Genomic DNA, 13,752 nt, shown 5'->3' on the forward strand with positions numbered 1-13,752 from the left:
CAGGTAAGTAAAAGCTGGAATCAATGTCGGAGCCGTAGAAGTAATCGAAGTCGGGGTCAAAGCCAGTAAGTTCAGTACTCGGAATAATCGGTACACGAGGAGACGAAATTAAAGGTATGAATCCGCTGTGTGAGATTGTGAGGAGAACCGGGGGACTGACTCCCAAATCGCTCTCTGCTTCGCAGTCCCTGCTGACAGCAGCCTCTGCTACAGACAGCACACGGTCTCTCACCACCCTCTCACTAACGACGCCCACACAACCCACACACACACAGAGGATAGATATAGATACATATATGATGAAAGATGTCACTAGGAAGCACCACAGTGAAATATAGTACATCTTTTCTGTGTGTGTTACACCTTGAATGACTGTAATGGCTGTTTTTAGTGTGGTGTTGGCTCATGCCAACTGCCACATCTACAAGACATCCTTCTAGGATGTCCTGTAGATGCACATGTAGGGAGGCATTCTGTGTTTCACTGTCGCACTCTCCCACGTGGTCCTTTGACTGAATAGACCTCTTTTTGCAAGATATTTTGGTTTTGTTGCCTCATTTCCAAACCTACCCTGAGGTATTCTGGGGACCAGGGATATCATTACTTTTCCATTTTCGTGCCTTCGGTCTTGGCCCTGTCTCTGCAAATTCTTACACTTGATCAGCTGTAAGAATATGAGGTGCCCACTGATGCTACTATTTCTTCTGTGCAGTAGTTTGTTACTAACCACTAACCCTGGCATTGCAATTATGGGATGCCTATCCTGGCTGCTCTGTTAAAATGTGAACATAGTCATCATTGGTTTCTATTTTTGCATAAAAGTGATTCACAGCGTGGAACATACTGTACTCCAAAAGAAAGGGAATAGTTCGATAGTGTGTGTTAGGAGACAGGCAACAGCTCATTGCTGTGATTCAATGCATGTCTGAAGCAGGCAGTCCAGAAATGGGCCATGTGCACAATTAGCCACAAAATCTGTAAGCTATAAAAAAAAAGCCTTCAGTCTCACCATGAGAAACTCTGTCATGCTTCTTGAGACATGCTGCTTGGGAAGGTAATAATGCACAGTGGGCTGACATGTCAACACTCATTGGACACCAGCTCATGATAACTTCATAAGCAGACAGGTCTAGCTGAGCATGGTGTCTCTGAAACTGAAAACTGCTACCATTGATTTAAAAATTAATGTGATAGCACGGGGCCTGATCATTTTGATTACATTTCTTCTAGGCAAGGCTGTGGTCCCATTATCCCTTATGTTGGCACACAAGAAGGGCGAGGGAGTAACGAGCTGTTCACCCACCATATAACGGATGGCAGAAATGTCACCCCATACTCCAGGGAGTTCAGAGGCTGCTCCCGACATATTCCCCCTGGGATCCACTTGGCAGATGGAAGGCAGCAAGTAGACAGAGACATACCAAATTGCTATTCCTTCAGTACCACTGGAAAATGAAGAATATGTGGTGCATAGAGCTCATTTGGAAGATGGAAGGAGGCTTACATCAAGCTGTAGGATAGGTCCCTGTTGGGCCTCCCCCAAAAAAGTTTTGGAAACTTCTGCTACTCGATGTAAACTGGCACGTTTCAAAGGCAAACCATTTGCTCTTTGGAATGATATGTATGAGCCCCAAGGTTCATCACTGTTGGCCATCTTTGCAGTAGCCAGGGGCAGGGTGAGCTCCACCTCAGGGAACCCCCCTCAGCCCTCTCCTCAGTTTGCGAGCAGAATATTTATTAACATGCAGTTTCTGGAAGCCCTGAGACATACGGGGAAATAACTTTGGTCAGATATACCTTCACATTATCAAGGAGTGCCTGCTGAAAAAGCAATTTGTTACTGCTGACTCACTGGTTGAGAGCCAGTATCAGCGGTGATAATGCTTCTGTACCTTTGCCTTCCCCCTTCAGGAATTCATGCCTAACTCTGTCACAAGCCAGGAGTATTTTTCACAGTAAATACACTCTTTTCTTTGGGATTAATTATTGTTGCTTACGGACAATCCAGATTTCAGATTTCGGTAGCAGACTGAAAGAGGGCTTTCAGCTACAGAAAGAAACAGCTCCTTAAAAACCCAGTGTCGTTGTTTGGGGTTGATTTGAAGATAGAGCAAGGGACTGTGTTTAGTGCAAATTATCAAGGGATAGACTTTCACTGTTAAATAAATGTTAACCTTTTTTTTGAAAATCCTCCAGGATCTCATTAACTTCTCAATGCCAGGTGGCTCTTTGTGATAGAAGAGCCATTCTGTGTAAACAGCAGCTCCTTAAATGAGTTATTGATACTGCTGCCATACAGTATTTTGCAACAAATGAGCTGTAACATCCTTTAGACTTTTACTCCCAGCTTTGGAATTTCAACCAAAACCTGTATGCTCTACTGATGAATTAAGTCACTTTGGCTCGTGTTCAGAGGATGGTTTTGTACTTCCTGCCTATTTAATCATGTAGCTATTCTGTGCTAAAATCATTCTTGTTTAACGTCAAGCTAATACATACTTTGATCAATAACATTAATATCTAAGGGTTTTGCTCATATAGCTTGTGTAATCTCATAAAGAAGTGCACCTTTTGTAGATCTTGAGCTAGGGTAATGTACAGAAATGTACTAGTACGTGCTGTGGTTGTGAACACAGCTACATTTTCAGTTTCATAATTACACAGCAACATACTGTAAATGGCTTAAAGCACACTTATGGGGGGGAGAAACAGGTTTTCTAAAAACAATGTCTCTGTGCTCTGTGTTAATTCTGACTCATAAGCAGAAGAGAAGAGAACAGAACAGAACAGAGCAGCACAAGTTCTGCTTTCCAGCTGGCTATTGTCTGTTTCTATTAATTGTTAGGAAAACCTAGGTGCTATCAGAGCTGTTCCATTATTGCACCCCCTCTAAGTGGGTGTCCAGGGCTTGTGTCATTACAGTACCCCTCATTACAGTACTGAATGCTGTTAACAGTTCTGTGTCTACCGGCTGTTCAACTTCTGTACTCATACAATGGGAATTGTTTGTATTGTGTACATATGCAGTTTACATTTTCATGTGTTATTCCATGTTTTTAATAGCAATGATCCTGATTGTTAATGATTGGCTGGATTACGATCTCTTGAGTTTCATCTTCTGTCCTTACCTCCTCCAGATAATCAACACTTGCCAAGAATTGCTTTGTGCTGTCAATCATTATTGCCTAATTACTCTCTCTCTCAAGTTAAATATGCTTGGCCTATAAATCTACAGCCTGATCCTTTGTGAATACTGTAACAGCAGTAAAGCAACTGCAAAACTTCGATTGACTTTAGTGGAAGTAGGATTTGTTCCAAAGTGGGGTTTTTTTCCTCCAAGTCACCGCCAGCACTGAAAAACAAAATGGTGTCTGGAACTAAATGGTGGCTCCACCAAGGAAATGCAATTATAAGTGCAGACCTTGCACAGAGCTGCACACCTCCATGACTTGAACATACTGCATGTGAAATCCTGTGTGTTTAGTAGTGCTGTCCCATCCAGTTAGTCCAACAACAACAGTTCAAAAGCCTTTGTTTTGAGCGCTTTAGCCCAGTTTGGCAACTTTTTGATGCTTGTGACTTGGTGCGCAGGGACATCTGTGCCTGCTCCAGTATTTCCTCGCAGCCACATTTTTAGTGCTTTTCTCAACGTACTTGGTCTTCTTGCACTATGCACATGGCTGTTTTTTCCCAGAGCCTCAATTGCATTATGCCCACTACCCCTGCACCTTGTGTTTAATGGCCCTTTTGGCATTTCACCACCGCTTCCATAGTTTCAAAGCTGGAAAACATGTTATTCTTCTTGATGCAACTATATGTATTCTTTTCCCCCGTGGTCCACCCCTGGAGAGAGAATGAAGACATTTCAATGGCTTAAAGTCATTTCTGTGTGGCACAATTCTGTCCAGACAGATGGCTTTGCTCATAGCTTCATCTGCCTGGGACCTGACACGTGATGGGTAGGGGTACCAAGTTTACATGGGTGATGTCTCTATAAGTATTTAAGAAACATAGTGAACCTCTTCAAGGTCCCCAGGAGATGCATGAAAATCTCTCTCAGTTCCCCAGTGACCTCTCCTATAAATCTGGGATGATCTTTTAGACGTAGCATAGGACTTGCAGCTTGCTTTTATTTATTCATCTGGGGTGCATATTGTAGCCGTATTTAATCGTTCTGAATTGGGTAGTCAATGTAGAAGAGTCACTTCTCAGCAGAAGAGACTGGAATGTTGCAAGAGTAGCATTTACATGGGTAAGGTATGGCACAAGTCAATCACAATGTAGCTTGGCTGACACTTGACCTCCTCCAACAACCGTCTGAGGCCAACATTCTTTAAGAGCTGAGGGGTTTCTGCTAGCCTTACATTGAGTAACTCAGACCTAAGTGTGAGAATGCTATCAGACTAGTCTTTTCAGAGGAACAGAATTACAGGCATGCATATTTCCCTTACACTATGAAATGAAGAAGTAATAATTCCATTTTTGTTGATGGTCACCTAGGTCAACGTCAACTTGCTTTACTTTCATGTGCATTATATCTGCTAATGTACTAACTTGGATACCTGACTTCTCAGGATGCTTTTCATTCATCCTGTGTGATCCATTGTCATCTATTATGTTTCCATGGTATTATTTATTCACTTCTTCCCTTTCATGTTTTTGGCCATAGTTCTGGGCTTCGGTAGTCACTCATTTTACACCCGCATTTACTTGTTTTAGACACACCTGACTTATCACAATAAATTATTGATAGGAGAAATGTTATATCATGAAACTGAAATTCAGGATAAAGCCGCATATATTTAAAATATGAATCCCAAAAATGCCCTTCTCTTGTTATAATTTCTTCTGCCGTTAGCTCAAGTTTTTGTCTTTTATTTTAAAAGCCACTATCCTATGATTGGTCTTTGGGACTTGGGCATCTAAGCCTCTAACAATATATCACATGAGTATTGAATTGTGTGCTTAGTTGTCCAGGCTTATGAAAGCTAATTCTTTGTTAAGCCTGCAGAGCCACACTGAATATATTTTGCGCATCTCACGACATTTTAACTTTAAATGGGGCTTCGGTGCTTCATGGATTGGTCTTAAATCATCTACATGCTGTCACTATGCATTTTCTAAGCAGCTGTTCTTTCCTTTAGTTAATTACTTATCAAATGTCAAAATGTGATGCCTCAGTGAAATTTCCTGGTATCCAAACAAAGCCCTGACTTCACAAACCTTTGCTGTAGACAAACAAAGTGAATTGCCACACGAAAAGCAGGAGATGTTATGAATGCATTAAAGAAGCATCATTTTTATGCTTGACTGAATGTGACACAATTGAAAATAAGAATGGATGGGGAAGTAATAAATACATAGATATTAACCTTCCTGATGGTTATAAATAGATTTGGGTTGGACTTGCAACTTTCAGAACCAAGACTTTTGTTTGGAGAAAGGCAAATTGAACACCCCTTGTGTCAGATAACCATTTACAATTGGCTGATACCAGTTCACTTACTTTTGTGATATAGAACAATGAAAGATCCATTTCCATTTGTACATTACAATGTTTGTTCTTATTTTAATACTGGGCCATTAGACTGAAACTCTTTGAGGGACACACAAAATTATCATATTTGATCAGTGTTATTCAGCTTTACTCTAGATAAATAGATAGATAATCTAAACAAAATATAAGAAGCTATAAAAGTTTGTCCAAAAAATGTAGGCTAGAAGCAATTTAGTCAGTGGGAATGAAATAACTATGAGAAAAGACAATGAACATAATGATAACGACAATGATAGGGCTATGTTAATGCCAGTGGGTTTTCTTCTCTCCAGAGGTGCTATACATTTTCCTAACTGTTGCAATCAGCATCCAAATATTAAAAAGGTCCTGACCTTGCTTTCTGTGAGTGGAGCAGAAATTTTGGTTATGCAAAAACTTCAGGTTTGGAACCAAATAGGAAGGGAACTGGACTTGGGAAGAGGGGAGGAGTTGGGGGAGTGGGGAGGAAGAGTTCACTGCAGGCAAGATATCTTGAAAAGAAGCCATGTGCACTTAAATTCTGTATTAAGGATCTGATGTTCCTCTGACATTCGGGAATATCACTAGTAACACTGTGGAGTTACAGCAGCGAACAGCTGGTATGGTCAGAATCAGACTTTTAACATAGATTTTACAATGTGTCTATGACACCAGAGTTTGTTAAGTACCCAACACATAATAGATCAATAGGCTGAAAATCCTCTTTCAGTTTATTTAGTGTATGGTGAGTGATTTGTTATATCCCATTTATTTTCATGAATGAAGAGTAAGAGACAGGGTATTTCAAGAATGAACTAGCTAGCCTTGAGCCTGTCCTCTCCTGTGAAGAATTCATTTGTGCACTGCAAATCTATTGGTTACAAGGTTTTAAGAAAGTGAGCCAAAACATTCAGGACACATTTTATCAGCTTACAAGGCAGCTCCTTAGCTGGTGTGAATCAAGGTAGCTCCATTGACTTAAATAGAACTATGTTGTTCTATACAAGCTGAAAATTTAGCTCTGTTACATGATCACACACTGATTTTTTTTCACAGGACCCCAGTCTTTTTCAATACACAGAGTGGATAGCGCTCAGTTAATAAGTACCTGTTCAGCATTTTATTGTATTTTTATTGGTCAGTTCTGGTCCCCTGCTTTCTTCACTGCAAACTAGCCAATCCTGACTTTGAAGATAGAATTATTAATTCCCCATCCCCAGCTTTTTCTATCGGACTTATAAATATTTACACATTTTATCAAAAAATATATGTATTTTGTCAATACATTTGTGAGATGACAGGTTATTTCTGTTTTGCAGATGGGAAAAGGAGGTAACAAAAATTGGCTATGTCTAGTTTGCTACTTAGGGTCAAATACGGATGTCCTCAAGCCCATCAACCACAGTGAACTGTATAGCTCGGCTCCAGTCCAGTGCAGCCACAGAAGCTCTGTCGGCTTTCAGGGTCCAAGGTTAAACCACTCTCCCTGTCTTCCCCAACCCTGCACTAAGATGCTGCACTTTTGAGTACAAGAAATCCCTCCATCGGTAATTTCACAATTCCCTGCTCTCGAGTGCTGATCCTTTTGCACCCCATTTCCTGTTTCTGCAGTGTATGATCAGACCTAAAACGGAAAGAGCTAAGTACTGGACACATTCATTTCTAAGAGGGTATTATAAAGCAGGAATCGAAAAAACAACAGTTTTCATAACACTCTCCTGACTGATCCCTAGAGATGATACTTCCTAAGCAGTGAATGAGGCATGGGTTTCATGGAAAAAACTGTATGTGATTGCATCATTGAAGACTGTCTTGACACTCGTTCACAAGGGCACTGAACTGAGATTGCACAGGTGTGACTTTGCAACCTTAATAGTCTTATTTTATCATCATTTTTCTGCTACATAATTAACTATCAGTTAAAACTGGTGAAGACGTTAGGCCACGTCTTTGCTGGAGTAGGTAAGCATAGTTCCATTGGTTTCAGTGGATTAATGACAGCTGATACCAGCTGCAGGTAGGTCTCTTGTGTGGTAATTAAGACCCCAATTGTAGTTGGAGTTTGTTTTGTTTTGTTTTGTTTTGTTTTGTTTTGTTTTGTTTAAACAGCTTTACAAAGCCTAATACTGGTAGAAATGTTGACGCAAATATTTAGGACCTGACTCACTGCTGTATTCTAGTGTGGTTGATTTCAATACAAATAAGAAAATATAGAATAATTCAGTGGTAAATCAAGCCATTAACTTTTAAATTATTTTAAATTATTAAATAAAATAATTTTTCTTCGGTGTTTATAAACCTTGGTTTCCATACGTAAGCTATCACAGCCTCAAAACTCTTAATTGGATTTACATGTTTCAGCTTAGATGTTTTTGTAAATCCCATTAGACACCTCTCTGCACTGGCTGTCCTTCTGTACCTAAATACATTTGTAAGTCTGGCTCTAGACCTAGGACAATCTTGTGGCTATTTAATTATTATCAAAATTCAGATGATGACCAATCACTGTTTTTGTTAGAAGTCTTTCCCCTCACCATGATGGTCTCATTTGTGTCATACAGAAGTTTTGAGGAGTTTAACAAGATGTAGACCACAAATACATGACTGCTTTCTGTTACTGCCACCATATATATAATGTTGCTGAATCATAGAGGAGAAGGATCTCTTTGCCACTATCTACTAATGAACCAGGGGAGCCAAAATTAAGCTGACCTCATTTTGCCTGGGTGAGATCTGTTATGCCAGACTGTTGGTTGCAGCACCTCTGAGATGTCATGGTGTCCTTAAAGAGCAAGAGACATGCATCTAACCTGTTCTTCATATGTTGTGTACCTTACCTGAATCCCAGCAGGGTACTACTGGGGAGTAGACCACAAACACGACCACGGGGAAAGGGGCTACTATTCTGTGGGCAGGAATGAGTTCTTAGCAGCAAGAATTCTGCTCACGTGTTGTTTAGCTTTGTCCGCGGTGCAATGATGGAGCTTAATGAATGCTCATGGGGATCTAAATCTGGGACTACAATGCACCAATAATGGTGTAAATGTAATAGATGAATGAAGAACCTGTAAACTTGGATCTGGCATCCATCCCTGGGCATTGGCACTTTGTTGGCAGACTACTGATTGAAAACTATGAGTGGAATACCTTAATAGGAGCTGGGGTTGCGGGGCAGGGAAGTTCACACAATTTTTTGTGCATCCGGCACTAACACCAGCTGGAGAGGAAAGTGAGGCAAAAGATTGGTGCCTATGTTGGAGTGGGCTGGATGTTTTATTTGCTATCTGTATTAACCTAGGGTTGATTTGCTATGTTCATTTCCCCCTTAATATGTTGCCTTTGTGATATACACATCCTCAGTGCCTGTGGGAGGGGAAGCATTGCTTGTTAAGGATACCGAGGGAAAACATTTAATTTTCCTAGGTTTCTGAATAAGGGTTCAAACTGTTTATGGAAAATCCCTGGCCCTTTTGCTTCTGATGACACCTGGCAGAAGGGTTGCACCTATACTTTATAAACAGCAGGTTATTAGGTGCACTGTGAATGCAGCCTACGCTATAGTGAAATGTTAAAGAATCGTTTGAAAATGATGTTCTGGGAGTTAAAGCTGTTTTCAGATTCCTGCTTCTATTGCGCTATCCACACCAAATGTTTAGTAAAATATTTGCAATGCCTTTGACATGATCATATGCATGGGTTAAAATGAGTGTAAAGGTGTCATCAACTGTGACTGTAATTCTGTATCTGGGTACTTAATCATTCAGAAGAAGAAATGTTCTATTAATTAGTGCTGGAGAATAAGGCTGAGTTTTTTTAAAAGATGTTAAACTGCATCAAATTGCAGATGGATGCACTCAGGCATCTCTGAAAATCATGCTTAATACTAGCCTATATGTTCAGGGAATGTGCTTATTACTAGCCTATACGTGCCCCCCTGTTAGGCCGGAGTAAACTAATTTACTCCACAGCAGGATAGTACTTGTACATACTTGCAATAACTTGTAAATGCAAGTACAATTGACTTGTATTTACAAGTTATTACAAGTATTTACAAGTACTATCCTGCTGTGGAACAAATTAGTTTACTCCAGCCTAGTAGGGGAGTAAAAAACCCTGCAGCAGCACATGCATAGATGCTGCCCAGGTGGTTGGGGCACGAGGGTATTTCAGTCTGGGGGCTACCTGCTGGCTAGCCTCGCATTGAAGCACCTTCGTGCCCCAGCCAGCCAACCCCGCAGCATGTTGAGCTGTGGGGAGCAGCCCCGGGCTGGCAGACTGAGCCCTAGAGCCCCCTGCCAGCTAGGGCTGCTCTGCCCCAGCTAAACGTGCTGCAATCCTGGAGCTTATTGCTGCACATTAACAGGCATGTGTGGATGCCCTATTCCAAGTCTGGCCCCTGGGCCTGATTTTGCAATCATTATTCAAATATAGTTTCTGCCTTATGAACTGATTCCCCTAGGGCTACTTGCATGGGTATGGGTTGTGAGATGGGACCCTTCGTGCATGAAAATTTCTGGCTGCCAATAGCAGAGGAAGATTTAGAGAACTTTTGAAAATGAAGGCCACAAGGACTGAGAAAGAATTATCCCTTCTCACTTCTAAAAATAATAATTTGGCATTTACACTGTAGAATATTTTTCCGTTGGTACATTTGCATTCTACTAGTATGCTAAGAAGCAGTAGCTGCAAAGTTGTGTTCCAGGCATACTGAAGAGTCATGCTGCTGTAAACTGAATTCATTAAGCAAAAAATCTTTTAATTAACATCTGTGCTTGTTCTGTATATTTGACTGGTGCCATCTTACTTACAGTTTCAAAGAGCTATTAAACATGCCGTTTGCTTAAAGTCAAAGCAGCAACAAACAGGCTTCCCAATGCACTGAGATGATCTATATCTGATTTAGTGACTCAAGTCATGAAAATGTAAAATATTTTGGGTAAAACTTTCCAAGGAATGAGTTTTAAGCCATGAGTTTCTGAAGGCATATAGTCACAGTGGCCGCTATGTCACTGGAGGAAATAGTTCTCATTGGGAGCAGTTATGTAATGCCATTTTTGAACACGTCCTTAGCTAAGCTTGTTCTTCTGTAGAATATGATTGCCACATTCTTGGAGGTTTTAAAGGCCCAGTTTGACAAAGCCCTGGCTGGGATGATCTAGCTGGGGTTGGTCCTGCTTTGAGCAGGGGGTTGGACTAGGTGACCTCCGGAGGTCCCTGCCAACCCTCATTTTCTATGATTTTGTTAAATAATTTCACTGACTTTATTGCTTTCCAGTTACAGGACTTGGACATGGCAAAATCCTGATTACACTCAGGACGAAGACGAAATTCCCACTGTAGTCAGCAGAGACAAAATTTCATCCACTGAGTCTCACTGTGCCCAGACATGGCAGCTGAGCTCATGGGAATGGTGATGGGTCATGAGGAGTTCAAGGCCTAATGTAACCCTGTTGCCCTAATTGGAGGGACAGGGGTGGGTTCCTTCCTGGATGAGCTATGTTAAGCTCCTCTCACTGTCTGGTGTTTATCTACCAAAGTATTTATATGCGTCACATCCTCTCTCAGTCATTGTATTGCTTGGCTGAACAAACCAAGCCTTTCTAGGACCATCTCATAAGGGAGGTTGTTCAACCCCCCTGATCTTCCTAGAAGCCCTTTTCTGTTTCAAGTTGAGTGTATTTTTATCCTTATTTTCATTATACACTTGGAGAATGGAAATGAGTGACAGTGGTAAATCTGTCAGTGACTTCAAGCTGGATAGGGTAGCAAACATAGCTGTGAGGATTAGGGTTCAAAATGACCTTGATAAATTGAGAAAATGATCATATAGATCAGATGGAATACAATAAGGGCCAATACAAAGTACTACACATTTAGGAAAAAATAATCAATGCATGATGCATAAGTAGGGACCTACTAAAATTGGGGTTTTGCTATTTTCATGGAAACCACAAAAGACAGTGATCTCCACTGCAATTGCTGCAAAAAAAATGGAATTGGCCACGATTTTCTAGGAAATCAAGTGTGGCGGACTTACTGATCCAGCCCAGCACGCCCAGGCTTGGAGGAGCTTCATTGTGATTGGTGGAGCATGTCTGCCAATCAGATAATTACTGGGAGGGGCTGGCCCTGCCCCTGCCCCTCTGCCTGCCCCTCTGCCTGCCCCTGCCCCTGCCCCTGCCCCTGCCCAGGGGTTGTGGGGTGAAAAGCCCCAGACCTGATTGAAGCCTGCACCTTGCCGGTCCAACAGCACTCCAGGGGCGGAGCCTCCAGAGAAAATAAAAGGAGCGGCGTGCCCAGCACATGGCAGATGCGTTGAGGGATGGAGAAGAGAGTGGGCTAAGAAGAACTCGGGAAGAGCAGCCCAGTGGGAGGATGCTGTTGCCCTGAAGAGGCCCTGAAGACACCTCTAGCTGGACAGGAGCTTCAGCCCCAGTCAGTGCGTAGTGCAGCACATGGGGCAAGACCCTGGTAGCTGTGTGAGGTAGCTTGGGTCTCCTGCCACTTGGTGCATGCAACGGTGCACAGAGCCTCAGACCCTGGGAGCTGCACAAGGCAGCTCAGATCTGCAACCCCCCAGCATGAGGCTGGGAATCCGAAGTCAGCAGCGTGGCACAGCACAGTCCAGTGGGACCCTGACCTTGACAGCCACTCAAGGTGGCTCAGGTCCACCACTTCCTGGCATGTGGCCAGGACTCATGTGCACACTTGATGTACAGCTCATCCCAGGCAGGGACCCGGACTTCAAAGCTACAGGAGGTGGCCTAAGTCACCAGCCATGAGCAGCAGGCAGAGCCCTTGATGCCAGAAGTGGGGCACAGGCTGGGAGGGGATCGGAGGCCCTGCAGGAGCCAGAGGTCTACGTCTGTGTCAGCTGAAAGAAACCCCGGCTAGGGTGACAAGGACCCCACATTGCCCATTCAAGCTGTGAGTTATTGGGGAAAGGGTTCCTACAGGGGCGGAAGCCCTTGGGAGGGGGTCTAGCAGAGGGCCCTGTGGGGAAGGAGTCCCTGGCAAACCTATGAGGGGCTGAGAGGTACTGGGGTCCCTTCCTTCTTCCCTTTTGGAGCTGTGCCAAGGCTCCTAGCATCAAAAGGGAGTCTCCAGTGCTTACAGTGACGTTGATACCCTGAAGGGTACGCAGGTGCCTTATTTTGTAGGTAGTGCCTTATATTTTGTTATTTCTAATGTGTGTTGTTATTTAATTGTTGTATATTGTATGTGTGTGTGTGTGTGTGTATACATATATATATATATATATATCCCTGTCTTGTTGAATCCAGGAGCATGAGTGCACCCCCTGACTGGGCGCACTTGCTGCTTAGGTCCCCCCTGAAAGCACTGACTGGGAAGTGCGGCCATGGCACTTTCCACTTCTGGAAGCAGCTACAGTGATTGTCCACCTCACGATCGGCCATGGGGGACCCCCCCCCCCGGGTCAGCAAGATTGGCCACAGGGGGACCCCACCCCTGGTCACTGAATCCCTTGTTGATATCCTGCTGTGGTTTGCCAGTATTTATTTGCAGTTGACCTATATTTGCAGATCCCTCTCACAGCACTCCTGCCTGGCCACTCATCCTTTCTATTTGGAGATGGGCGCACATACTTGGGTGCACCTGGGTTACACAACCAAAAAAAGAAACTTAATAAGAATAAAATGCTGGCTCCCCAGTAGGAGCCAGTGGCACTTACTGTCACTGCAGCCCGGCCTTGCAGCATGCCCAAAAGAGGAAGGCACTGGCTGGTGGGGCAGCACAAAGATCAGCAGCCAAGATGGCAGCTGCCCCCTTGTGCCTCTCCACCAATCAGTGCCAAGGGGCAGGTCACACGAAGGGCAGTCAGCAGCTAAAATGGCAGCTGCTGCCTTGTCCCTCTTCCCCCCCAGAGTCTCCCCACCAATCAGCACAGAGGGGCAGGGCCTCATTGAAATGACTGTGAAATCAGCTCTTCAGGCCAGGAAACTGCAAAAATTGCTTGATCTTGCCATGAGTAAGGTAGGTCCCTACGCATAATCCATCATGCTATAATCAGGTATACACTGTTATTGGCTTTTCAGAGGCTTCATTATTCTTTTTGATGGGAATGTCTGAAAACTTATTATTATATTTTAATATTTCTACTTGACTCATAGGTATTTTACAATCTGATAGAGTTTGGGTGCTGTGTAAGGAGTTCGCCTATGCTGAGCTGTGGGGTAAAGTGAACACACCGGCAGGCAGGGACCGCATCCAGGCAG

General features: G+C 43.1%; 1 protein-coding gene across 1 annotated transcript in view; it reads left to right on the forward strand.

Annotated features, from left to right (window-relative positions):
* CUNH2orf61 (chromosome unknown C2orf61 homolog) overlaps window positions 1-13,752 on the forward strand; it is a 32,980-nt gene that overhangs the window by 11,705 nt on the left and 7,523 nt on the right. The window contains exon 4 of the mRNA XM_019515889.1: window positions 13,402-13,510. Within this exon, the coding sequence (XP_019371434.1) occupies window positions 13,402-13,510 (109 nt within the window). The remainder of the gene's footprint in view (window positions 1-13,401; window positions 13,511-13,752) is intronic.

The sequence above is a fragment of the Gavialis gangeticus genome, unplaced genomic scaffold (assembly GCF_001723915.1).
Source record: "Gavialis gangeticus isolate Ggan-Ray unplaced genomic scaffold, GavGan_comp1, whole genome shotgun sequence".
NCBI classification, from domain to species: Eukaryota; Metazoa; Chordata; order Crocodylia; family Gavialidae; genus Gavialis; species Gavialis gangeticus.